This window comes from Dioscorea cayenensis, chromosome 18 (genome assembly GCF_009730915.1).
Source record: "Dioscorea cayenensis subsp. rotundata cultivar TDr96_F1 chromosome 18, TDr96_F1_v2_PseudoChromosome.rev07_lg8_w22 25.fasta, whole genome shotgun sequence".
Taxonomy (NCBI): domain Eukaryota; kingdom Viridiplantae; phylum Streptophyta; class Magnoliopsida; order Dioscoreales; family Dioscoreaceae; genus Dioscorea; species Dioscorea cayenensis.
The window spans coordinates 2510319-2536967 of record NC_052488.1 but is presented as its reverse complement, the minus strand read 5'-3'; the positions used below and the strand labels follow the sequence as shown (position 1 = coordinate 2536967).

General features: G+C 32.3%; 2 protein-coding genes across 2 annotated transcripts; both read right to left on the bottom strand.

Moving 5' to 3' along the window:
* Positions 1–200: 200 nt before the first annotated feature.
* Positions 201–4908, bottom strand: LOC120282566. The gene is made up of 6 exons (XM_039289406.1): positions 4683–4908; positions 4464–4533; positions 1240–1418; positions 1070–1116; positions 435–988; positions 201–337 (listed from the first exon to the last, which is right to left on the bottom strand). Exons 3-5 carry the CDS (start codon positions 1415–1417, stop codon positions 503–505), a joined length of 711 nt encoding a protein of 236 aa, XP_039145340.1. The 5' UTR covers position 1418; positions 4464–4533; positions 4683–4908; the 3' UTR covers positions 201–337; positions 435–502.
* An 18517-nt stretch (positions 4909–23425) lies between these two features.
* Positions 23426–25877, bottom strand: LOC120281874 (WD repeat-containing protein 43). The gene is made up of 6 exons (XM_039288571.1): positions 25727–25877; positions 24557–24786; positions 24156–24238; positions 23929–24040; positions 23756–23830; positions 23426–23671 (listed from the first exon to the last, which is right to left on the bottom strand). The coding sequence occupies exons 1-6, from the start codon at positions 25818–25820 to the stop codon at positions 23498–23500; spliced, it is 768 nt and encodes a 255-aa protein (XP_039144505.1). The 5' UTR covers positions 25821–25877; the 3' UTR covers positions 23426–23497.
* Between the last annotated feature and the right edge of the window lie 772 nt (positions 25878–26649).

The window sequence follows — 26649 nt, the reverse complement described above, 5'->3', positions numbered from 1 at the left end:
AATTAAATCCTCAAACATAAAAATAATTATAATGGAGAAAACAATCATGAAACAACTCATGAAATTTGACAACCAAACAAAAAACAAATATAATCCAAATCCATACAAAAAAAAACATGCAATCAACAACACATGAAATATTTTGAGCTCATAAGTACATAATCCAAATCCATACAACATAACAATGCATGTCAAACATAAAAATCCATACAACATTCTTACAAATATAAACCAAAATAGTAATTGTCTCATTCAAGATTCACTTCCTTCAACAAAAATATTTGCCATCCATCACTTCAAAGAAAACCTTATGCCATCCACCATTCCAAAGAACAACCTATGCATTCATGAAAAAGACAATAAAGAACTCATTAAGTATTTAGGTTTTAAATATAACAATTTTGGTTGTATGACTAGAAACCAAAAATACATACCTAGTATGATGATCTCCTCAAGGGCTAGAATTTCTCATGGAAGCAATAAAATTATCTATCCATGTTTTTCAGAGAGATGGTTTCCTCAAGTAGAAGTTCTCGGCCTCTTTTTTGTTGTCGATTAACTTATTGTAGACCATTTCCATGTCATCGTCACTATAACCTTCCATATTCCACAACACATCAGCAAGTTTCTCTTTCCATGTCCTTTTTCTATTCCTATCTATTGATGCCGCCAACTCACCTATCTTTTCTCCAATGTTTTCTCCTAAACCATTTTCACCATTAGTCCTTGTTCTACGGGTAGCCCTAGCAGTGGTCTTATTTGTAGAAGCCCTTAGTGCTTCGTGTCTTTCATTTTCTGTTTCCATAGGTTCGCCATCTAATGGTGTATTGAGTGGAGGTGCACTCTCATCCTCACCTGGTGTACTACCAAATTGGTCAAAGATGGTCCGTGCATAGTCACCAGTAGCGTGATCATCTCCAGCAACCAAACGTAGCTCATCAAAAAAGGGTATAGGCTTGTTTAAATACTCCTTAGCTTTTGGTTGTCCCTATGTAAATTCAAAGATAATGAAGTAAATAATAGTGTTAATAATCATGTCAAATGTAATAAATAAACAAAACAAGCATACCTCCACATATGTACGGTAGGTCTCATCTTCTAGCACCAACTTCTTCTCTGTATCATTTCATCCAACACCACTGAGGTTCATAAGCTTTTTAATGTCTTGATATTTTTGTTTTAAAGTTCGCATGTGATTCTCTACATTATCGACATCCATACAAGTGGCAGGGAACTTACTATTGACAACATTAGCTGCTTCTACAAATGCCTGGCGTTTGAAGGATTTGTCAACTTTTAAACCACTTCTTGCCATGTCTGCAAGTAATGGTATCAAGACATTATCCATTTCTTTTGTCCATCTTTTGTTTGGTGTTCCTTTTCGCTTCTCACCCTGTGCACCTTCAGTATTGTTCATTCTACAACAACAACGAAAATATACATTATTACCAAATTGAGGAAAAAATCCATCCATCAAGTAATGAATAAGCAAACCATTCCATACAAACATAAAAGTTTCACTACCACCAAAAAATTTACTACAACATGAGACAAAACAAATATTAAAGATACATCCAAATAAGAGTTTTCATGATGGTGCCCCAAAGACACGACCACTTGATACATAGTCATGCCACATGTCATCTTTAATTTTCTCACGAAGTTCCATCCATTGAGCTTGTCGTTGACATCGTTCACCTAAGATATTAGGCCTCTCATTTATGAGTATTTCATCTTCATCTCGTATGTGTTCTTGTGCCACAATGTCATCCGGATCAACCTCCCTTACAAAATTATGTAGCACACAACAACCAAGAACAATGTCCACTTGTGTTTTGAAAGGATAGAATGGCCTTGAGTCTAAAATCTTAAATCAATTTTTTAAAATACCAAATGCTCTTTCTATTCTTGTTCTAAGTTGAGAATGCCGAAGATTGAATAATTCCTTCGCATTTTGGGGTCTACGACCTGCTTGTTCTTGTAAATGGTATCTTACTATTCGGTAAGGAGATATGAAACCATGTGTTGTTGTGTACCTGGCATCAACAAGATAGTATTTTCCTAGCATTAAATAATAAAGATATTGAGTTCATTGTACTAAAGAATACATGAAAAAATATAACATGTATTGTACTATTAAACCTGGAGGTATATGCAATCCATATGGTGGTGGTCGTGCTAATGCATCTTTCAAAACTAAGTAGTCATTTGCCAAACCTTCCCAACCAGCAAGGACGTAGGTAAATTTTAGATCCAAATCACATGCGGCAAGAACGTTTTGTGTGATGCCCTTACGGCCACAAAATTTGCTCATGAGATCTGCACTTACCCTTGCGTCTATATGAGTGCCATCAATGAATCCAATGCAATCCTGAGATCTAAAAGTTAATTAGGATGGCCGGATAAAATAATTACTAATTTGAATTTAATGGGAAAGAAATACAGCACACCTTGAAAAAGGGATAAAAATTGGGGTTGAATTCTATATCAGGGTGTATTGATGTCCCCGGTTGTTTCACAAACAAATGTCGGATGCTACAAATAGCTTGGAGGACATCATTAAAATATCTACTCACCGTCGCACCTGATCTAATAAAATCAATTTTAATTGCCCTGTTTTTTGAATGGTGCCCGACTATGTGTAAGAAAAGTGCCACGTGTTCCTCTACCGCGACGTGGATGGTATCCCTCAAGTGACCACGCTCCCTTAATATAGTGCAAAGTCTGAGGAAAGTATCCTTAGACATTCGAATTTATTCAACACAATTATGAATGCCTCCGTCTAATATTCGTGCCATGTATGCGTTTCGATGAATATCTCTAACGAAGGAAGGTTCTCGAGGTAGCATCTGTCGTCTTTGTCGGTTAGTCAACATTACTGAAATGACGGCCATGGTTATCAACACAGGGATGTCGATGTGGATTAATTCAGATAGATTGTCATTGGTCATTATAAACCTATATTGACATGGAAAGATTTTTTTGTATATTACCTTAAGTTTCATGTTTATTAAAAAATGTCGTTAAAAAATAATAACACATATCATCACCTAAAGTCAATTGTGCAAGAATATTTGTGGTTACAAACTAATTAAAAATAAAATAAAATACAACATTCCATTAAACAATTGGATTCATCCCAATGCCAATGCCAAAAGAGCACTCACAACTCAAATAAGAAATACAACCTTCATCACTGTCAATGGAATTAATGACATTTTATTGGCATCACCTTATCCCAATGCCAAAAAAGCACTCACAACTCTACTAATTAACATGCATGACTAAAACCTTAGCCTTCTTATTCTTTTTTGTCCCTAAAGGAATCACCACTTATAAATAAATTAATTAATAATTTCTTTTTTTTTTCTTGACATCATAGCTTGTGAGAGGTTTGGTTTGCTTTGTATTGGAACGTGGAATGATGTCTCATTCTACTATTCATTTTCCATTATTTATTTATTTAGATATTTTTCAAGCCAATACAATACATGCAACTTTGTATTTGTCTTCTTGTTGATGTTTTCAGAGTGGTGTTGCTGTATTGGACAAATCCTAGTGGCTCTCACCCTCACCCCATCCTTATCCTTTAATTTAGAATTAAATGCACTAATGTGTAGTCAGTCCTCTCTAATTATTTAATTTTTGTTCTCTTTCAATTGTCGTACTCCATAGAACATTTATCCAACATAATCTCTAGACTTCTCAAAAGCAAAAGAGAAACAAGATCTCTGAACAGGGTGTTGTGATCGTGTTGGGAAGTGAGTGATATATATATATATATAGATATCAATTATGCAAAGCTCATGCAAACAATATGATAATTGCAATAAATGAAATATATAAGCATCTAGCACCTTAACAGAAATTGTCTTTATTCAATTTCCTGATCTGCAAGTAAAAGCCTAATCGAAATTGATTTTTGGTTGCAAGTGACCTCTATAAGCAAGCGAAGCAATCCACTAGTACCATGGCCAGTAATCCAAATTGAACTCCATATATATATAAGCATTAGACTTTACAGAATAAATACATGACCTTCACATGAATAGAAAAAAAATGTTTCCATAAACATTGATTTCAGAATTAACCCTAGAACACATACAGAACAAATATAATCATGAAATCTAGGTAACATACCATTTTTTTTTCTCTACTAATGGAATGTAGACATTGGCAAGTCTAAAGATAAGCTTTATTCTAGGATCATTACCAATTAATTCCCACACCAAACTAAGATTGCACTCTATATTCCTCCTCAATTTTTACAGTGCATTCAGGGAAAAAAAATCCTCCGAAATTTACATACTTTTCATTCAAATTATAACATCAATGTATAAGAGGATCAAATCTCATTAAAAACATCAACTTTCACAATTCCAAATTTCCAAGCAATCAAAACATTCTCCAAACCAACACTCAAAGCATTATCAAAATTCCCAAAATTACACAAAAATCAATACCCTGATAGCTTTGACTCCTCGATCCAAGCAAAGATGAAGATGAAGGTTCCACCGAGACTCCTCTCGATTCCTACCAAATGAAATCCAACAAATACAATAGAACCGGCAGATCAGTCAATGAGGACGACATCGACGCCAAAAAAAAATGAAAAAAAAAAGAAGAAAGCTGGGTTTTTTTTAATCTTTCATAAATGCATCAGAAACTATGAAGCAACAAACCTTTCTAATTTGAACTTAGATCTGACCACCGGAGGACAAATCTAGCCTCTGTCGGTGCTTTTCGAAGAGATCTAGTTGTTTGTCATTACCGGTGCCTGTGTGTAGATCTGACCGCCGGCGAGGTTTTTCGACGAAAGAGAAGGTGCGGCCTGACAATGGGGAGAGAGTTCCACTTCCAGTGTGACTTCAAAGGGGTTTTGGAAGTGGGTGGAAGTGGGATTTTATAAGGGGCTTACTTCCCCCACTTCAGTGTAAAAATTACTGAAGTGGGTTTGTGTTAAAACCCACTTCAGTATGAAGTGCGGGGAAGTGGCCACTTTCCCCACTTCAGTTGAAAAGAACATAAAAAGTGGGAGAAGTCAGTCCACTTCCCCCACTTTAGCCCACTTACGGGCAAATGAACGCCTCCTAAGAGTAAAACAATTAAAAAAATAAAAAAATATATTAACACTAAAAAAAATAAAAATATATTTTTAAAAACATATTTTTAATAATAAATAAATAGATTAGATAAAGCAATAAAAAATCTAAAATTATTAATTAAAAAATTTTAAAACATAATGAAAATCTTTAAAAAGCCGACAACATCTTAATTTATTAACACCAAGTCCTTGCATATGGTGTTGTCCTTATCGAGGAGGTGCATTCAAATCTCAATTCATGTAGGGTGAGTACATAGATGGGTTAAGGTAATAACTCCTTGCATGTGAATGCATTTGACGTAACTTGTCCACTTTATCAATAAATAAATAGATAAATATCAAAATAATAAGAAAATTAAAAAAATATTACTCCCTCCGTTCCTTTTTACTTGTGACATTTACGTAACTCATACCAATTATAAAAAAGTTAGTTGAAGTTAGCTACTTATCTATATTTTATAAAAAAATTCATTATTTTTCAAAACTACCCTATTTAAAACTCCACTAAGTGGAGTATATGATTTAATGCTTAATTGATTGTGATTTATTAAAAATTATACAAACACATTAAATTAAAGGGTAAATTAAAAAAAAATTATTTAATGCTACACAAAATTTCTAATGTGACAAGTAAAGAGAAACAAAGAAGAGCTCTAAAATGTGACAAGTAAAAAGGAACGAAGTGAGTATTATTTATATGAGACGAAATAGTCATACGTGTTTCCCCTCAACATTGAAATAGTGCATTACGCCAAGGATCCATTAAAGATATTAAGGGCCAGTTTGGATTGCGAAATAGGAATGGAAAAGAGGTGAATGAGAAGTAGGGAAGAATGAGAATGAGAATAGGGAGAAAGGGGAAGATAATGATGAAGGTGTTTGATTGGTGAGAATGAGAGTTAGGAATAAGAAAAATAAGAGAGAAAAATATAGTAAAATTACACTTATGCCCTTTCACATAAATAGGATGATATTTTACAAAACAATAGTTTATATTTAATAGTAAATAATTAACATGATTATTATTAAATATTTGTAATATATTTAATTATTTATTTTAATTTATTGTTATTAAATATTTTATCTAATTAGTATAACTTAAGAAAATTTTGTTATATTAAATACTAAATAATTAGCATGATTTATCATTATTAAGTATTTACAATATATTTAATTATTTATTTTAATTAATTAAATGAAATATTACAACTAATTAATATAACGTAATACATGTTTGTTATATTAATTAATAAATAAATAACATGTTTTTATTCTTATTTAATATTTTTTATATGTTATTTATTTCTTCTAATTAAAATTAAATATTTAAACCAATTAATATAATTTAACAATTGTTTGTTTATTAAATAAATAAATATCTAACATGATTTATTATCATTAAACATTTTCCATATGTTTACTTATTTATTTTAATTATTTATAATTAACTATTTCAACCAATTAGTATAACTTAACTTTTGTTCGTTTATTGAGTGATTTTTAATTGAACCTAGTTAAACTATGTCTATTCTACTTGTAATTTTGATATCATTTACCAATATAGAAAAAAACTATTGTAAAGTCCCTTGGCCAAGCATATCCTTGACTATATACCTCGGGAACTCAATGTTGTTGCTGATGCTCTTACATCGTTTGGTAGAAGAAACCCTGGTGTCTCCCTGTTTCATAGGGGCTCGAGCTACCAAGTTGGCTTATGAAGGCATCATTCCAAGTTGGTCTTTCTTTTGTCTGATCTGAGTCCTTGTTTTTCCTAATTTGTTTTTGGTATGGTTATAGCTCCTTTGTCAATATATATATAAGAGAACTAACATTATCAAACCCATCATTGAACACCCTATCAAGATCAAAGTTAACATTATCAATACCCTATCATTACCCCATCAAGGTATACATAACATACTCGGATTCTTCCAAATTTGCATGCAAGATCATATCAGACTGAACATTGTCAAACACACCATTCAACACCCTATCATTCAAGTTATGACAGTATGGTTATAGTTTTAATACATGCTATAGATAACCAAGTTTTAGAAAACGTAGTGAGAGTGGTTACAACATAGTACTAATGAAATGCAACCTAGTAGTTTGACAATCTTACAACCATTTAAAAGATAAACATTTTTCATTGAACATAGCAAGCAAAGTTCCTTGTTTGTCATCGTACTGCTTGGGCATGGACGTCATTGCCTCTTCTACATTGTGTCCCTTCCTACAAGTAGATTGAACACACCAACAAAATATTAGACATGTGAATTAATGCACAAAAAATGTCATGATTATGAAATGTTGTAATGAATATCATAGCAATGAATGAAAAAAATAGCATGGATATGTGAATTTGAAAAATTCCATGAACATCAAACCAAAATGATAAATACCATGGAACATGTACAAATCAAGCCAAAATGACAAATAATAAAGAAATACTCGTAACTCCTAGAAGTAGGCGACAAAAACGTAGTTTTTTGTCACCGGGCAAATCCCAAAACATGTTAAGCTTCTCCTCATCTTTTCTTAAAGATTGCATTATCAATAATGCTTCATCTTCGGATAGGCCATCAATGTTGAGGATAATTTGATTAAGTAGTTTCTTTTTCTCTTGAACTTCCTAATGAGCGGCTTCGTTGAGAGCATTAGCATCAGTATTTCGAATAGCACATTCAGTCATTGCTTTGAAGCCCGGGCCCACCATATCCACAAAATGACAAAAATTTTCTGAAATTTATGTGATATTCGAGTCTTTCGTATGTTTTTTTTTCTTTTGGGCAGTAGAGCTCGAGGCGCCATTATCTGAAGTTATGGGTGATGGAGGCTTTGCTGGTGCATGTGTGGGTATGAAAACATCTTCCATATGAAATTGAGAGAAACCTATATTATTGTCCAAGCTAATGTTTTCATGCATATATTGATCAACATCATCTACAAGGTCACCCCTTGCATTGCCTTGCACCCTATCTTTTGTGAAGACTGGAGTGAGATCATTAAAAAATGGAAAGGACTTGCCATAAAGGCCCACAACTTCCTCATAATTCTGTAACAAATTTTGAAGTGAGTGTCAACAATAACAATAACAAATTAAGCACTCAAAATAATTGAAAAATGATGGTAAACTTACCTTAACATATTCATCATATGTACTTTTCTCACATTCAATAGTATTGTGCTCATTGTTCCAAACAAAGCCGCTAATTGAAAGTATATATGCAATTGTTGTAGTTTTGGTTCTAAAAAGTTTCACCCGGGACTTTATATTTGGCACAACCTTTAATGTAGTATGTGGAAATTTATATTTTATCATTTTTTCTAATGATATAAATAGCCATTTTTTAATCCATTCTCAGCTCACCACATTGTATTCGTCGATAACTCAACTAGAGCTTCAATCAAGGCCTTGTCTTCGTACGTAGTCCAATAGTGTTTGTTTAGACCCCTACCCATTTGTTGTGATTCTTGATCCATCCTAGAAGAAAAAATAAAATAAAACACATGTTAAGTGTATAGACGGGAACACACATGTCAACCTATATTTGCATAATATCATTCCATATTCATTCCATGTTAAACAAAATAATTGTTCATACATAAAATCATTGCATGTCATATAATAATAATATAAAATAATTGTTCATCAAAAAGACTAATATATAAAAATTATTGTAATTATTTTAATGCCAAGTGTTAAACATTTCTATACCATGTCTAGCCTGAATTGGGTCCATTCATCTGTTGGATCAATAACTGTAATGATATTGGTGTCATCTTCAATGTTGTCCTTAAGCATATCGAAATTAACTTCATTCTCTGTAGGGTCTTCTGTAATTTCTCTTTGAATAAAGTTATGTAGAAGACAACATGCGTTAATAATGTGCCTTTGAGTGACTATATTGTAAAAGCTTGGATTTCATAAAATTTTCCAACGAATTTTTAAAAGACCAAATGTTATCTTAATCACATTTCTAGCAGTAGCATGTTTCATGTTAAAGAACTCTTGCGCTGTAACTGGTTGTCGGCTATTTCCCCAGGAACTTAAGCGATAACGTTGTCCCTGAAAAGGTGTAAGAAATCAGGGTCAATTTGCATATCTAGAATCAACCAAGTAATAGCACCCTTCTAGGTAAAGAAATGTTTGTTGTTAGCTAATATCATCACTAATATCATTTTGAAAAGTAAGAACACATTCTAGTTACCATTTTAAACTTTTAACCCATTAGGCTTTATAATAGCATCTCTTAGAACTCGACCATCATATGCTGAAGCTTTCTATCAAGACAATACGTATATAAATTGCATTTCATGCGAAGAAACACCGAGCACATTAGTAGTTATTTCAGCTTTTCTTATTCTATATCTTGGCCGATCAACTTTTGGCACATTCACGCGAATATGAGTTCCATCTAATGCTCCAAAACAATTCTACATTAAAGTAAGCATCTTATTATTAACAAGGCATCTGCCATAATTTTTCAACAACTATAAACAAATGTTATGCGATATTACCTTAAACATTTTCCATTTATGATCATTTGAATTTTTGAGAATAGTTTCATGTTTCTTCAATAATACACCATGGCATAGGATAATTGTCTTTAAGACGGCATAAAAATGTCGGCTAACCGTCTCAGCTGATCTAACAAAGTCAAACTTAATTATCCTATTTTTTATGTGGTGTGCCACAATGTTTAAGAACATCTCGATAATTTCATCAACCATGACATTTCTCGTACCGCAAAGCCCGCTAGTAGTAGTCAATAATTAACATAATTTATGAAAACAATGTCAATCCATCCGGAGTTTATCGATACACTTGATATCGCTCTAATAAACAATATGGAACATGTACTCGTATTTTCTACAATGCCTAGTAGATGTTGACTCAATCTCATAATGGATGACATCGTCTTGATCATTTTCCTCACTTATTGCACAAGTAGTAACGATAATGTTCACAACGAAAAAAATACATGCATACATCATATGAAGTAAATAATTGCACTGTTTGAACATCTTCCACGTTTTCAGTAGCCATATCTAATATTAACAAATGAAACAAGATCCATTTTGTAAGAATGATTCCCAAAATGGGCATACGTCTGGGAAAATGTAAAATGTAAAATACATTATACTAGTCAATGCGCAATAGTTAGTGAGTAGTAATCACTGATGAATAAAATGTAAAAGATCACAGTTACAAATCAATAAAAAAGTTATGTACTTAAGAATAGAAATCAAAAGGTAAACTAATTATAATTATACAAAGAACTATATAAATACTTTTCAACCTTTTCATTTTGATTTTATAGACGAAAAAGAAGATGAGAAGGTGTGTGGGTGCTTGCTTATGTTGCCCTTCGTGTGAGTATTCATGAAAAGTTATTACCTTAACCATCAAGTAATGACTAACGGGAATAGTTTCATAAAGAAAGGACTAAAAAATAATGAGAAAAGTAAAAAAAATTAAATAGGAAGAATAAAAATTTTCAAGCAATATAACCCAAGAACTTATCATTTTTTAAGAATTATTTTATTATATTTTTTTAATCCCATATCAAAATGTATATTTTTCTTTTAATTATTTTTCTCAATAGATTTTGTCGTAGTTAACTAAAACCTAAGAATTTTATTGATGATTTAAATCAACCACAAATTTATAAACTAGTCCAAAAAGTTCAAATGCACATGCACTAATAGCTAGTATCACGTAAGAGTTGCTATGAAATCACCAACATAAACAAGCTTTTTCCATTAAATCTCCATATCCATCAACAAACATTAAAAAGAAAAGAAAAGAAAATACCAAGCTCTTATGAACACTAAGGCACATAATATTGATGACATAAATCATTGTCTAATACTATTGGTTATCCATGATTATTCAAAAAATAAAAACCAAAATAAAAATAGAAAGTAAAATTGGAACAAATATTCTAGGAAAACACAGGCGCATGACGCACACAAATGTTCATGATCAATGTATAATAAATGGTGAGTTATCCACACTTATTCAGAAGAAAGAAGTAGGAATGAAGTAAAGATTCATGTTAAAAAAACAAAGAAGAAAGTAGGGATGAAATAAACATTTGTGATCAAAGAAAACATGTACATGGCACAAAATATTCATGATCAATGTCTAATTAAGGGTGGATCATCCATAATTAATATAAGTGAGAAAAGAAACAAAGATTTATGATCAAAAGACATTGAAAATGAAAGCCCAAAGGCGAAGTAATAAGATACTAGCTAGGCAACATAGACCAACATTAGTTAAGCCAAAAAAATAATAATAATAATAAATAAAGAATAGAAAAATATTGGCATCAGTGTAGTTCTCCACCATTGGTTCTTAAGTTAAGCTACTACATAATTTAACAGTATAAAATCATGAACACATGTACCTGAAGCCAATAAAAGAATGCATACTTTGTAACTAAAGAACAAGGGAAAAAAATACCCGGCACAAAATAAAAAGTTTCGATCTTTCCCCACATCATCAACCCTCACATTACCATCAATCCTAAATTTCCTAAATTCAATGAACAATAGTACAAATTAGGGTTCATGACAAGAATTGGAAACAAAGCCAAGTATTAATGACACACCTCATTAAAAAAAATCAACCATTAATACCAAAAAAAATCAAAACCCTAATGCCTCATATTGATTCAATAACAAGGCATGCTAAATCTACCAATTTAAATCATATATACGTCTAAAAATTGAGAAAATTAAAGAAGAGAAGAGGGAAACCTTAAAAAGACAAGGATTGGATTTTTTTTTTCTCCGATTTTCACTGAGCTAGAATGAAAACATTTCTATAGATGCTCCATCAGTAGGCGGCGGAGGAGCTATAGAAGAAGTAGGTGTAGTCGTTGGAGGACCAGGAAGCCATTAAAGTTGATAGAAAGGCCGTCGATGAGTTGGAGGAAGGTGAAAGGGGAGAAGGGAGGAGGAGTGGAGAAGATTTCGAAGTTGTAGCTGGTGCGGCGTCAGATTGGTCGCCGGTAAGGTATTAGTTATGGATCTCGAGTGGTGCGGAGCTTTAGCTACTTTGTTTTCCAGATCTGGAGTGGTAACAGGAGAAATTTTTATATCATGAAGGGTATAATGGTATTTTCCTAACTAAGGAGAACTAAGCCTCTCAATTTTCTCAAGAGTGAAAAACACCCAAGTTGAGTAATCCCAAACCCATGGAATTTTACTGTTCACTAATTTCCTGATTACCAAACATGGGAGTGGGATGCCTGGGTACATGTGATTCCCACTCCCAAGGCATCAATCCAGGATCCAAACATCCCTAAGATGGTTTAATAAAATAACTTAGTTTGTTCATCCTTACTCTATGGTCGTTTGGTAGCTTATTTTCGGAATAAGAAGGGGTTTATTCTGCCCCTTACTCCTGTCGAACATGGCCTAAGAGAATATTTTTACTTTATATTAATTTATGAACTATAATTATTGTAAATTTAGGGTCAGTTTGGATACAAAAATAAAAAAATATGGTCTAATTTTATTATGTAGGGAGTGCAAGTAATTATTATAGAAATTATGGTATATTTTATTCCTACAGAATGGGTGTTTGAGGAACAAAGTAAAAAATATTACAAAAATTATTACATATTTTTTTCTTACAGAATGAATGTTTGTTTTGCAAAATAAAAAATTATTACATAATAAAAATAGCCGTTGAATTATAACCATTAGTAATTAAAATTTGAAAAATAGCCGTTAGAATATAGTCGTTGTAAATATAGCTGTTATAATTATAGCCATTATCATTTTTCCCTATTTATACACAACATGATTCCTTTGCATTATACACATACTCTTCTTTAAGTTGAAAAAATCATAGTTCTAACCATTGTTTCACCATGGATTCCTTAAATCATTGGAGGAAAAAAAAATGAAGAAGATGATCTCTTCATGCTCAGCTATTGGTCGAGAGAATGTCCAGCAACTTACACAAATGTAGAACATCACACATCCATTCTTACAGGTGCTGCATATGTACAAGAAATTCTTCAAGGTCATGAGGAATGTCGCAAACGAGAATTTCATATGGAGCTTCATATATTTCAAGCACTAGCTGATCATTTAAGAGAAAAATCCCTCCTCTACAACTCAAAACGGACAACAGTTGAAGAGCAACTAGCAATGTTTATGTACACTCTTGCTCATAATGCTAGTAATCGTGATGTGCAAGAGCGATTTCAACATTCAGCATAAATCGTTTGTCGATATTTTAGTAAAGCACTTAAAGCTGTCAATCGACTTGTTTCTGATTACATAGAACCTCCATCGACAATGACATCACCGGTTATTCAAAATACCTGAAAATATTACCCATATTTCAAGGTAGGCAAAGCTATATATTATGAATTTTATTGTGTTTTTTTTATCATTGTGATTGTTTATATTTTTGTTTATTTATTAGGATTGTGTTGGTGCTATTGATGGAACACATATTTCTATCACGATTTCTTTGGATAAACAAGATCCTTATAGAAGCCAAAAGCAAACACTATTGCAGAATATTATGGTTGCATGTGATTTTGATCTTCGTTTTGTATATGTACGAGCTAGCTGGGAAAGTTCTGCTTCTGATGCTAGGATTCTCCAACGTTCGATTGAACAAGGTTTTGAAGTTCCAAGGGGTAAATATTATCTTGTAGTTGCAAGATATGCTAATTCCCCGAATTTTATTGCTCCATATAGAGGTGTCCGTTACCATTTGCAGGAGCGAGGTCGAGCATAATCTAGACCGAGCAATTACAAAGACCTATTTAATTTGCGACATGCATCATTAAGGAATCATGTTGAATGCATCATTGGTATTTTGAAGATGAGATTTCCGATACTTAAAGTAGTAACTTTTCATCCAATCGACTCTCAAACTGATATAGTAGTTGTTGCTTGTATGTTGCATAACTTCATCCGCATACATAATGGTGCAGATGTTGTTGAGGATTTTGATTATGAAGCTGAACAAACTATTGTTCCTAATGGAGATGAGTCATACGGAGAGGGCGTTGACATCATGAACTCTGAGCGAACTGCAGGTGCTAGTAAAAGAGATGAAATAGCAATGCAAATGTGGAATGATTATTGTAGCTATCGCCGTGCTAGGCCATATGTAATCATAAAATTGTTTCTTAGACATTATATTACCGAGACGTTGCAGATGAATAAATATTGGGTCATATTAAAAAGCCATTGCCTTTCTTGATTTAATTTTAGAAAAGAATTTGAAAGTTTCGAAAGCCATTGCCTATCTTGAATAGCATTATAGAGTATATTACAAGATAAAAAGATACTTTAATAACTAGGAAAAAAAAAGATATTAACAGGTTCAAAATAAAAAAATCACACATAATAATAAGATTCCCATAGCAACTATAAACATCAGAAGGATATTTAACAATTTCCAGTTTACAAGTTCATAATCAACACAAGTTCATGAAAAATAAATTGTGCTTATGAAAACATTAAAGTTCAAGATAACAAGTTCATAATCATCTTTTACTCAAGTTTGGTGAACATCATTTTGAGCCATGGCATTCTATGATCTTCTTGAAGATATAAAAAGAGTTCACGATAACTCTTATCTTTAATGAAAATTTGGGTAGCTTTGAACATTTCTTCTTCTGTGAAAATGCTACTCATTTGGTTGAACACCTTCATGCAATCTTCTATTGTGTGCTTTTCCACTATCTGAGTGCCCTTGAGAACTTCGAGATATTCTTTATTCTCGCACTCTCGAAATGCAATGTATTTATCCATATCGAATGGTGAATCTTGAGGCCTTTTCCCTTTTCGCTCCCGTTTTCGTCTCTGCCCATCTTGATCTCGTATTCCCCGAAGAATTTCATTACTGGATCTTTGAGTTTGAGAATTCCGTGGTTGAGAACTAGGCAGTTCCACTTGCATGATATCATCATCCTCAGTCTCGTGTGCAGGTGATGGTTGCGTTGAATCGTTTGGAGTAAAAACACTTGGACATGGGGTGTGCACTGGTGATTGAGAAATATCATCATAATCTTCTACACCACGAGATCGTTTGCTTTCAGCATATCTCCCTACATTTTAAATATATAATATGTTAGTAAAATAAAACTTTATAATTGTAAAATATTAGAAAATATTTGCTTACCCTCATAAACCTCCTGCAATGCCATAAAATATGGAAACGGTCTACTATGCCACTTCCTTGCATCTTTATTCCTCTGCTTGATGTTTACCAAATTAGATGGTTATAATTAATTAAATCATTCATTATTTATGTACATACCTCTAGTAGTGGTGCCCAGACATCATCAGGAGCTGATACAATGTGTCTTTCATAATCCCAGCCAAAGCCACTTAATTCAGTAAACCCTTTTAGAAGCTTGTAGGTTTTTTTTCAACTCTTGCTCTAATGCTTTGACTTGGCTTGTGTTGATGCTGGGATTAGAAAACTTAGTTATCATGTCGTGTACTATCTTGTTCCATGCTTCTTTGGTCCATCCATTTTGTGAACGATACGCAGGAGTATTATACTCACCCAATAACTTTACTAGGTGAGCCTTGTGAATTTCATTCCACTTTGCCCTAGTTTCATATCTTCCTTCACTTGCCACACCTTCAATTGCCATAACTGATCAAACACTGTAAAATATAATGGTTAGCAAGTTATAATTTTATAAAATAATATGTTAATATGTTTATGGTAATGAATACTAAACTTTATCATGGCATTGATCACTCAGAATTATAATATAGGAATATGTTTGTCCAATTATCTGGCATTCCTAGACCACAGCCTCTTCCATACCTATTTGCAGCAATGCCAGTAAAATAATGGTCCATCTCAAGGTACTACCTATACCAGAACATCAGAGAAATCTCAAGGTACTGTCTACATCATTCAGAATAGTTGCATTGTTTTAGTGATATCATTCAGAGGTCACAAAATTGTCTGCGGCATTTTCAAGTTATGATAAACCTGAAACTATTCGATATGCAGGATATCAAGAGGGACTATGATATTGAGGTAAGTGAAATAAAAACTGCATTAGAAGATCAGAATGCCAATTTAAAAATCTCTTCTCTAGTCGAAAGGCAATTAGAGAGCATTTTGCCACACAACTTAATTGATGTGCATGAGGCTAGTGGTGGTCTTGAAACTGGACCTCTCACAGAATATACAAATTATAAAGTGGATAATGATCATTCAAGGCAGGAGAAAGGATATATTTGTGGAAAAAAACAAATAAAGTGGATAATAATCATCTGCATACTGGACAATGAAGAAGGTTCTATTAATCTAGTTAGGGATGAGAAGGGTATGATAAAAGACAACACTCTCACTGAAAAGTTGTTAACCTCATATGATAACGATATGATTTCATTTGATGGGAAGAGCATATTACAGACTAATAAGAAAAACACCAAAGAGTCTTCAACTCTATCTATTGATGGAAAGAGTATGTTCTATTCTAAGCATGATGCACAGGAAGTGGCTGGTCCATTACATAATATGATTTGCAAACATGATGTAAAAGATGTCAAGGATAAGGCAAACATTTTGGATGAGACAACAATTTTGATTGATGAGAGAAGTGTCATAGGAATAAACAATCACACATTGGATGTTAAATGTATTATTACTCAAGCAGGTAAAGAGAAAAATGGATTGGAAAAGATTAACTTCAAACAAGTTGAGAATATACCATATGTTCAACAGGTCTGTCATAGACCTCATCGTTCATACAAATGAAGGAGAGGTGGATGCTTCCTTGAGTTTGTTATTTCGGTCATAAATATTGTTTCTTTGCATTCTTATGCTCTATAGAATTTTATGTAATAGTTTTATGTGCCCCATACAATTGGAAGTATTTGTAAAATGTTTTTAGATGTATTAACCAACCAACCAGTGTCTAATTCATTTTCATTATATTTTCTTGTATTCTGAGTTTTCATTTAGTGCAGGATGTTTATGCTTCAAACTATTGATTTACACTTATTATATACTATTTCCATTCAACATTTTAACTTTTTTGCTTAGTACGGAATGTTTCCATTTAAAATTATAAGTTTTTGCTTATAATTTAGTGTTTCTAAATGCCATTGCCTTTTTTTGCTTGGTTTTATTTATTCCATCCTAATTTGATACATACACCAACAAGGATTTATTTTTGAAGAGCATATCTTTCAACTGAGACAAGTTTCCATTCCAACAAGGATTTGCTGAGGTGTTATCCATCCCTACTGCATCGAAGCATTCAAAAAGTGTGTGGATAAAAGCTATTAAATGTGTAAAGATGAAAGATTACCTACGCAACATTGCTATTGTGTAGAAAGATCACGACTAGTTTAGATGTGCTTTTTTTCCCCTTTTGTGCTTGTGTCATTGGATTCAAGATGGGCTGCAGGCCATTGTTGTACTTATTTGCTACATTTGTTTTCTAATATATTGTGTTTCTTTTTAATATTTGTTATTCTCACTTAGTTTCTACCTTTCCTAGTACTTATGATAAGTTCAAGCTCATAAAAATGTTGTGTAACCACCGCGAACATTCCCTTCAATGGAAAACCTACCTATATATTGACATACATAAGAAGATTAAGGATAGACCTATGTCTCGTTTTCTCCAAGCTTAATTATGAGGCAGTTTTTGAAGAGTTTCCACTGTCGGCATTATAAAGATTAGTTAACTGGAGGAAAACACAAATATAAATATTATACTACATATTACCATTTTGAGGGGTGCCAAGATCATATGTATGGCTCTCTAGCGATGAGTAGTGCACACACTTTTTCTTTTCCTCATCAAGGAAGAGGAGATAGATATCCTTGATAAGGATTATGGCAAAAGGACCATATATGGTACTAGTGCATGGCTTCCTCCATCATCATCATTGCTACTTCGATTGCGTGCTCTTGCTTGGACATAAGAAAAGCTAGTGGCCAAGTAATTTGTGACCCATTTCTTAAAGGGATAGACTTTCTTCTTCAAAGAGTCAAGAACAATTAAAGATGTCCATGGCATCATTGAGGATCATCATTTGCCATTCACAAACCGAGCTTATCTTTAATTGTTCTTGAATGTCCACTCTTTCTTCTAGACAATCTCTATCGGGGGAAAAGGACAAAATCATTGTAAAAAAATGATGTTAAGCTGAAACACAAGATAGTATGCAGAAATAAGAGAAAACTTCAAATAATAATTGGAACCCTTAAATAATAGCATAATCATAAAATAATAAGTGAAATTGTAAAATAGTAAGTGAAAACATCAAAAACTAAATGGAAAAATAAACTTATAAGCAAAAATGACAAAAAAATAATAATAATAAGAGGGGACATCTGATAATGATCGGAAACATATGATAATAAGTAGAATCTTACTTATCCATTTTGCAGTTCAGGTACATACTAATTATTGATTGTTCAAACCTTTCAACGTGTTTGTAACTAGCAAGCCTTTTTCTTCTTTTGGATGAAATCAGTCTTTATAGACCATGAATACTCATTGGTCATGATTGTGATTATTAAAATTAGTAAAAACTAATTTACTAAAGATGTTGAGATCCCAGACGGATCCATACTACATTCTCTAACTAGTCTTATTCGTGGTTCACTGTAGGTCATTTTCTTCTACGGTTTTTGCTCCCACATCAAGTGTATTTAAGTGGAAACCCTTGCTAATGTGTGAAATAAATATAATATGTGTACAATAAACATAAATGCTAAATTATAATTAGAAACCCTTGCTAATATATAAAACATTTAATAATAAGTAGAAACTTTTAATAATAAATAGAAATTCTTTGTAATAAAAAGAAACAGTTTATAATAAACAGAAACCCTTTGTACTATGTATAAGCAATTGAAGAACAACATGCAAAATTAAAACATTTGAATAATTAGGGCTTTTTTTTTTATCTGCTGGAGATGACATATGGAGATCGATAGATGCTTGCTTTCTGAAGTTGTTCTCCTTGTAACATAGAATTCACATTGTCCTATCAAAATCTCTCTTCTCCTCAATTCCAGTCACCTTGTCCACATGCTACTATTCTTTATTGGGCATAATGATGTCCTTAATTTTCACTCTCCATACCCATCAGCACTATCTTCTCTGTGGTTTTCTTCCACACTGTCTCCCTGTAACATAAATTTTTATATCTATATTTTTTTTTATCTTTGATCTTTATGTTTTGTTGCTTGTAAATAACAAGTGTATGTGTAATGCGCATTCACACAAATGTTAAATTTATAAATGAATAAAGAATCAAACATAAATCTTCTTTTAGTTCACTGGATGATTTTTAACCAAAAAAATTTTAATTTTCAAAGAGATTGCTTTCTAAAGAGACATTACTGTCAATTCCTATCAAAACTAACACTATTAGTGGATTGAAGGACTAAAAAATAAAGTAGAGGAAAAAGTAGAAATTGGGAGTAGCTTTTTGTTTATTTCCTAATATCAAAATTATTTTTAATATATTATTATTATTATTATTATTATTATTATTATTATTGACAAATGTGGACAAGCAATGTGTCAAGCTTATGAAGAGCTCAGCTCTACAACACTTGTATCCGTCACCTAAGGTAGTGTTTGGATAGTGGGATATAATATTCCATGGATGAGAGATATTCATGGATGAAATATCCATAGATGGGAATATCCATGTTTAAGTGTTTGGTTGGAGGGATTTAATAATAAGGATAAAGATTGTTTGGTGTTTGGTTAGAGGGATAAGGATATGTAAAGTTTTGGATATTCATTTTTAAGTAAGTATTTGATTTAAATAACGGATATTAATAGATAAATTTTTATTTATTTAGCATGAAATATTTTTAATGGATTATTAATGAATAACATAGTAAACGAAAATTATTCTGAATAGCCAGAAACTGCAACAAATAACCGGAAAATATTATGAACAACTAGAAGGTTAAAAACTTAGAATGTATTTTTAAATTATCATTAAAAAATATTTTTAAATTGTTTAATTTAATTTAATTAATGGATGATTTTTTTTTAATTTATTTAAATTTAAATATTTTAGGAAGTATTTGATTTGTTAAATAACGGATAATTAATGGATATATATTTCATTTATTTAGCTTAACTTTGCATGGTCATTTCTTTGCATGAACTTCTCACAACCTCTAAAGCAGGGAAGCATTAACAGAAGGAAAAGAAAAACCACTGTATCATGAGCATAGATTCATTAGCATACAAGAATTTGATAATTGGAGAGGGATGGAATAAATATGAAGAATCAGAACCAATGCTATGAAAAACATGTTCATAAAAACGATTTGAGCTCAGAGTTGCGAAATATAGAGAAGAAGCAAAATGTTAGTGAGCATTTCAGAGCTGATACAAGTTCCAGAACAGATCCTAAGCCATGTTACCTCGCAAGAACCGACAAGCGAGAGGTCCATGGAGCCGGAGTGCTAGTCGCTGGCCGACTGAGAATAGCGGAGCTCGAGACGATTCTCTCATTCTGAACTACCGACATCGATGGGGAGCCGGGGGAGCCCCGGCCAGGATTCCAATCCTTTTGTGAGATGAGATGGGATCTCTTCACCGCCGGAGAGAACATATTTATTTATTTATTATTTAACTTAATTTTTTGAGTTGAATTTAATTAATTTAAAATATTAAGAGAGATGGAGATGGATGAGAGAAAGAGAGAGAAAGGGATGAGTTAGTGGGATGAGTGGCGTCCCACCATTTTGGTGGGACAGCGCTCATCAATTTTCAGGGATGGGGCCATCCCCATCCAGCACCATCCGAGAAACCAAACATCCGAATAGGGTTGTAGCCCTGGATATCCCATCCCTATCCTGGGATATCCAGGACACCAAACACTACCTTAAGGGTCCGTTTGGTGTTTTGCAGCCCTGCAATTACTTATCCTGCAAAGTAACAAAACAATATTTGGTATGTATTATAAAGATGTAATTGAAATGCATGTAAAGTTAATTCCTTCGTTTGGTATGAATAGGTTTCTATGTAAAGTTATTTGCATTCTCAATTTTGCCCTTGATTACTTTAATTAATAAAATTAAAAATATATATATATATATATATATATATATATATAAAAAGTTAAAATCTAATGAGTGATCTCTCTTGCCCTTGATTACTCTAGTATATATACAAAAAGCTAAAATCTAGTTCCAAAACTATAAAAATTTAACAAAAAAACATTAAAAAAGTAGAAAAAAAAATCTAATGAGTGATCTCTCTTACCCTAGAGTTTTGAAAAGAAAAGAAAAACGAAGAAGTTTTGCTCTAGGGTTTTTAAAATCAAGAAAAGATAAATAAAACAAATTATTTAAATAAGGGTAGTATCAGAATTTCACTCGATTAATATTTTCACAACCACTGTGTAATCCTTTTCACACCCTCCCCCCCTATGAATCATTTTCCCTAGTCAAAGGGAAAATAATTACATGAAGACTATTACTTTGCATTACTCATATTAAAACCAAACGTGTGAAAGTCTTTCACAACTTTACTTTACCTTGTAAAGTTGTTACTTTCCCATATACCAAACGGCCCCTAAGTGATTGGTACCACGAAGAAAGGACTCAGCAAAAGAAGGCTGACCAGGAGGAGGATGTCATCTGATTCACTTCCTCACTCGGAGATAGCCTTTGAACCCCTTCTTCTGAACTTGAAAACACACGCCTTTCTTTATTATTATATTATTCTTCTCTTAGCTTGCCTCACTCGACTCGAGATAGCCTATCACTCTCTAAGATACAATAGAAAGTGATTGAGAAGAAGCTGTGAGGCAATGCGCTGATGTCCTTCAGGCAAGTCTTTAGGATTCAAACATGTTTCTTTAGCGAGACGAACACCTATTCCTGGAATCCAATAACAATAGACTAAATGGTCATCGGAGATTATTAAAATTAAAAAATAAATTTCAAAATTATAAAAATAATAAAATAAAATAAAATGAATATTAAAGTTACATTCATCATTTTAAAAATTTTTATTTGTTACTCCGATGGGAAAACTGTAATTTAAAAGAATCACATCGGTTTTCAATAAGTGGCTATATAAAATATAAAAAAAATTCTTGGAATTGTTTTGTTAAATTTTTCTTATGAGGACATAAAATAATAATTTGTCATATATTGTCTTTTTCATTAGTGTAATTATAAAATGATTTTACAACTAAAATACTTTATTAATATTTAAATTTTATTTTCAAATTAAAATTTTTTATTTAAAGATATTGTTTAGTTGATATGGTTAAAATAAAAGGTTATGTTATATAACATAGGCTTCCTCATGCACGTCATTCTCTCTCTCCTAAAATTGTTTTTACCATTAAAATCATTTCATAAATAATAAATCAGAAACTCCTTAAACCCTAAATTATAAATTACACTTTTAGAACTCTTAGAAGATTTGTGATTTAATGTTTAGAATTTCAAACTTAGCATATAGGATTTAGGTTTTTAGAATTATGAGTGTAGAGTTTTATAGTATTTGAGTATAAAATTTTAGGGTTTAGATATAATTTTATAATTTTTAGAGTTTAGGGATTTATACGATTTGAATTTGAAATTTATGGAGGAAAAATAGTTTGAATTTTATGCATTCACATTGGGAAATCTATTTAGTAAACTTAATATATGTAAATATATCATTGTCCTAAAATAAATCATACTACTCCAAATTTATATTTAATTACAAAATTACTTCCACAATCACCATATAGTTTTCTAGGGTGTCTAATTATCACAAAGTTATTTCTAATACACCTCAAAAATTAAGCTACAAATGAAAGTGAGGTGTGAAATAAAATTAAAGTGACAAGTAATTTTCAAAAAGCAAGATGTTAGCAAGTTAAAAACCTAATGAATATACTCCCTCCGTTCCAAAATACATGTAGTTTTAAGAAAAAAAAATTATTTTAAAATAATGGTCACTTTACAATATTAAAACTATTTCTTTTATTTTATTTTATTTTATCCATCATCAATTTTTTAAATTATATAAATAAAAAGAATAATATTTATAGTCCCAAGAAAAATACATAGTTTCAAAAGATGGATAGTTTATTAATTTAGTTATTTTTTTATGTTAAAATATAGATAATTTAATGCTATTCCTAATTCTTGTGTGTAACATCCTTAAACAATATATATTTAGGAATAGGAGTAATGCTAATCAAGAACTTGTTAGTTGAACTCAAACAAGATACAATACCTAAAACAATACTGAATTCCAATTTGCTAATCCTTCGGTAACCTCAAAAGAAAATTTCCACAAGTTTAAAACAAAAACAAACAAAAAACATCGACAACCTCAACAAAATTGCAACAAAAAATAACAAAAAGAAAAAAAAAAATCATTAATCACTCATAGCCAAGGCTCCATCTGAATCATGGGAGTCGATAACGGCGCCGAGATCCTCATCATCTTCATCAGTTTCCATTGCATCTTCAGATTCCTCTTCATCAGTGTCTTTGTCCTCGTAGATGATCGGCGGAGGCACACTTTCCTCATCTTCATCTTCTTCTATAATCTGAGCACAAACTCAGGTTTAAAATGTTAGATGACAATGAAACACATAATAACCGATGTGGGACTAATAATTACATATGGTTACCTCGGCAAATAGGTAATCTATGGATGAAGATAACTGGAGGGCTGATCCAAATGTCGAAATCCTTGATTGAATGAGCTGAAAGATAAGTGAAAACCAAAAAGGCAAGCAATGTTTAGAAATGATCGAAACTCTTAACTTGTGTAAGTACTAATGAGACAGTTGATGAAAACAACCTGGTAAAGTGTGTTGAGCATTTGTAAAGATGATCCTTGAGACGATATACTGCTTGCATGTTGGCTGATTAAACTGCTTAGCCAAGGCAATGCACAAACCAATACTGCACCTCTGAGATGGGAACATAACACGTCCAAATTAGTACAATCCCTTGCACACACTTGGTATAATTTCTTATACAGAATTGTAACAAAGATTTTGTGGATTAATCAAATAATTGGATTACCTTGATTGGACCATAGAGGTAAGGGAATTCAAAAGCTTCAGAACATCAGCTGGGTTTAAAAGTGAGATCGACTTTGCTATAACCTGCAAACCCGCATCACCATAGAAAAACATCAAAAAAATAAACTTGGCATACTTAAGAATACAGCATTAAAGGCGAATAATAAACTCATAAACTTAATGTTCAAAGTTTAGCTGAGAACTATCACAAGCATAGAAATGAAATGCATTAGTCATTTTGTAGTTAATGCATTTTCATGGCACTGAAAAGAAAAAATTGGATCAATTCATGACAAGGCACAGCAGTAACATATCAACTTGAACTAGGCTTAACCAATATAAGTAACCATGGCTTGTGCTTCAATGGCCAATGATATTAACTGCAAATAGAGGAAAACTCACTTTTTTATCTCTTGTGTATAAACAATCTAATAGCAACACATGATCGTCAGCATTCAATGCCTGCTTAAGCAATACATGCACCGAATCTGCACTTGGGAGTTTCGTCATGAGAGAGATATCTTCACTTATGCTCTTCACCATGTCACTGTTAGCTAAATCAAGACTTGCAAGCTTCTCTTCCATTGTTGGCTCATTAATATCAAATTGTGCAGCCTCTTCAAGCATTAGCTCTGAAATACACACTATAAGGTAACTTGGAAGCAAGCATCAAGAAGGTGAATAGATATCTGTTCACCCAACTCCAAAAGAACAAATTTAAGAAGTTATACGCATTCCAAAAAGAACAAATTTAACAATAACATTTTTAGATGCACAAATCCTTCATTATCCTATTCAAAATTTAATATGCTAAAAGATGATTATAATTAAAGGTCAAAAATATGCTCCCCAGCAACAAGGATAAGACCAGTTAATTAGTTGCACAGTTTGTGGGTAAGGAAGTTACAGTAGAGCATCTCACTTCTAATGATGCATATTGCTTTTGTGAATTCTTCTATAGGAGCTCTACAAATCAGAATATAACTTGTAAGGAACTTTGCGATTTCACATATGTCCTAATCACATGATTAGATACCAAAAGATAAAAGTAACAAGGCCGTTCTGTGATATGGTCAGAATCATGGATATCATATAAGAGGACTGTTACTGTATTATCCAGTCCAATAATTTATCGCTGCACAATTCAACCTTTCTTTGTGTGTCCAAATCAATGATTAAAAACTGTTTTTGGAATAAAAGCAACTTGACAATCTGATCATGCAGAAAGAACAAACTTTTCAACTTGATTATGTAAACAAAATGAAGCAAATGCACACAGAAACAATTAAAGTAGGTATACATGCACCAAGCTGCACAAGTGGGAGCAGCACACACCCAACAAAAGAAAAAGAAAAAGAAGAAGAAGAAGAAGAAGAAGGCAACTTGACAATCTGATCATGCAGAAAGAACAAACTTTTCAACTTGATTATGTAAACAAAATGAAGCAAATGCACACAGAAACAATTAAAGTAGGTATACATGCACCAAGCTGCACAAGTGGGAGCAGCACACACCCAACAAAAGAAAAAGAAGGGGAGTTTGTAGGCCATTGCACAAGTTTGGTATCCTTACCGGAGTGTAAATTCCCTCCACTTGTATCAACTAAATCTGGTGCTTTGTGCTTCTTCACTTTTTTCTTTTTCCTAGCCCCAGAAGTTGCTTCCATACTAGGATTTCTGGAATTCACATCCACTACAAATTCAACTGCAACGAATGGAAAATCAAATAAATATCAATGGATCAAACAAATTACTTATTAACAGGATTTTTAGATTACACTTTGTATGGAGTGGAATTGATACAAGAGGGAGAGTTAAGCTTTGTCAGAGGAGCAGGCTGTTTTAGGGTTTCATATTTGGGAATTTGCAGAGAGCTCACAGACCATAACTTGAAAATTTTTATCAAGCCCCTTATTAGATAGATTTTGCACTTGAACCCTTCTGTAATAAACTAACAAACTTCCATCAAACCCTTTTCTCAAATCAAATTTACAATTAAATCATTTTCTTATAAACTATTAATAAGCTATTATAACTACCTAAGAGGTACAGCAATATTCAATTAAGCCTTATCAGACATTACAACTACTAAAGTCTCTCACATAGCTCAATACATCTAAACTCTTTTGAGTCCTAACAAGTCTCAGTTCATTTGTGTTCGACTCCCTTAGCCTAAAATATTAGCTCAAGCTCAGAAGCCAAAACTAAACCACATTCTATCAGTCACGAACAGCTCAGCTAGTTAGACAGCCCTGTACAAATATAAAATTCACCCTCAAAAGATACAAGGCCTACTAGCAACATGCTTAACCCATATGCCTAATGAACAAGTTCACAAATTTTGAAGACTAAATAATAGGTCGCCTGACTCAGATGCCCATTTTTTTTCTAACATTTCCAACTTAATACCAGCTTTCAAAAATTTGGAATACAGATAACTCTATTTTACACAATTACATATTTACATTAATTGCAAAATTATTAAATAACATTATC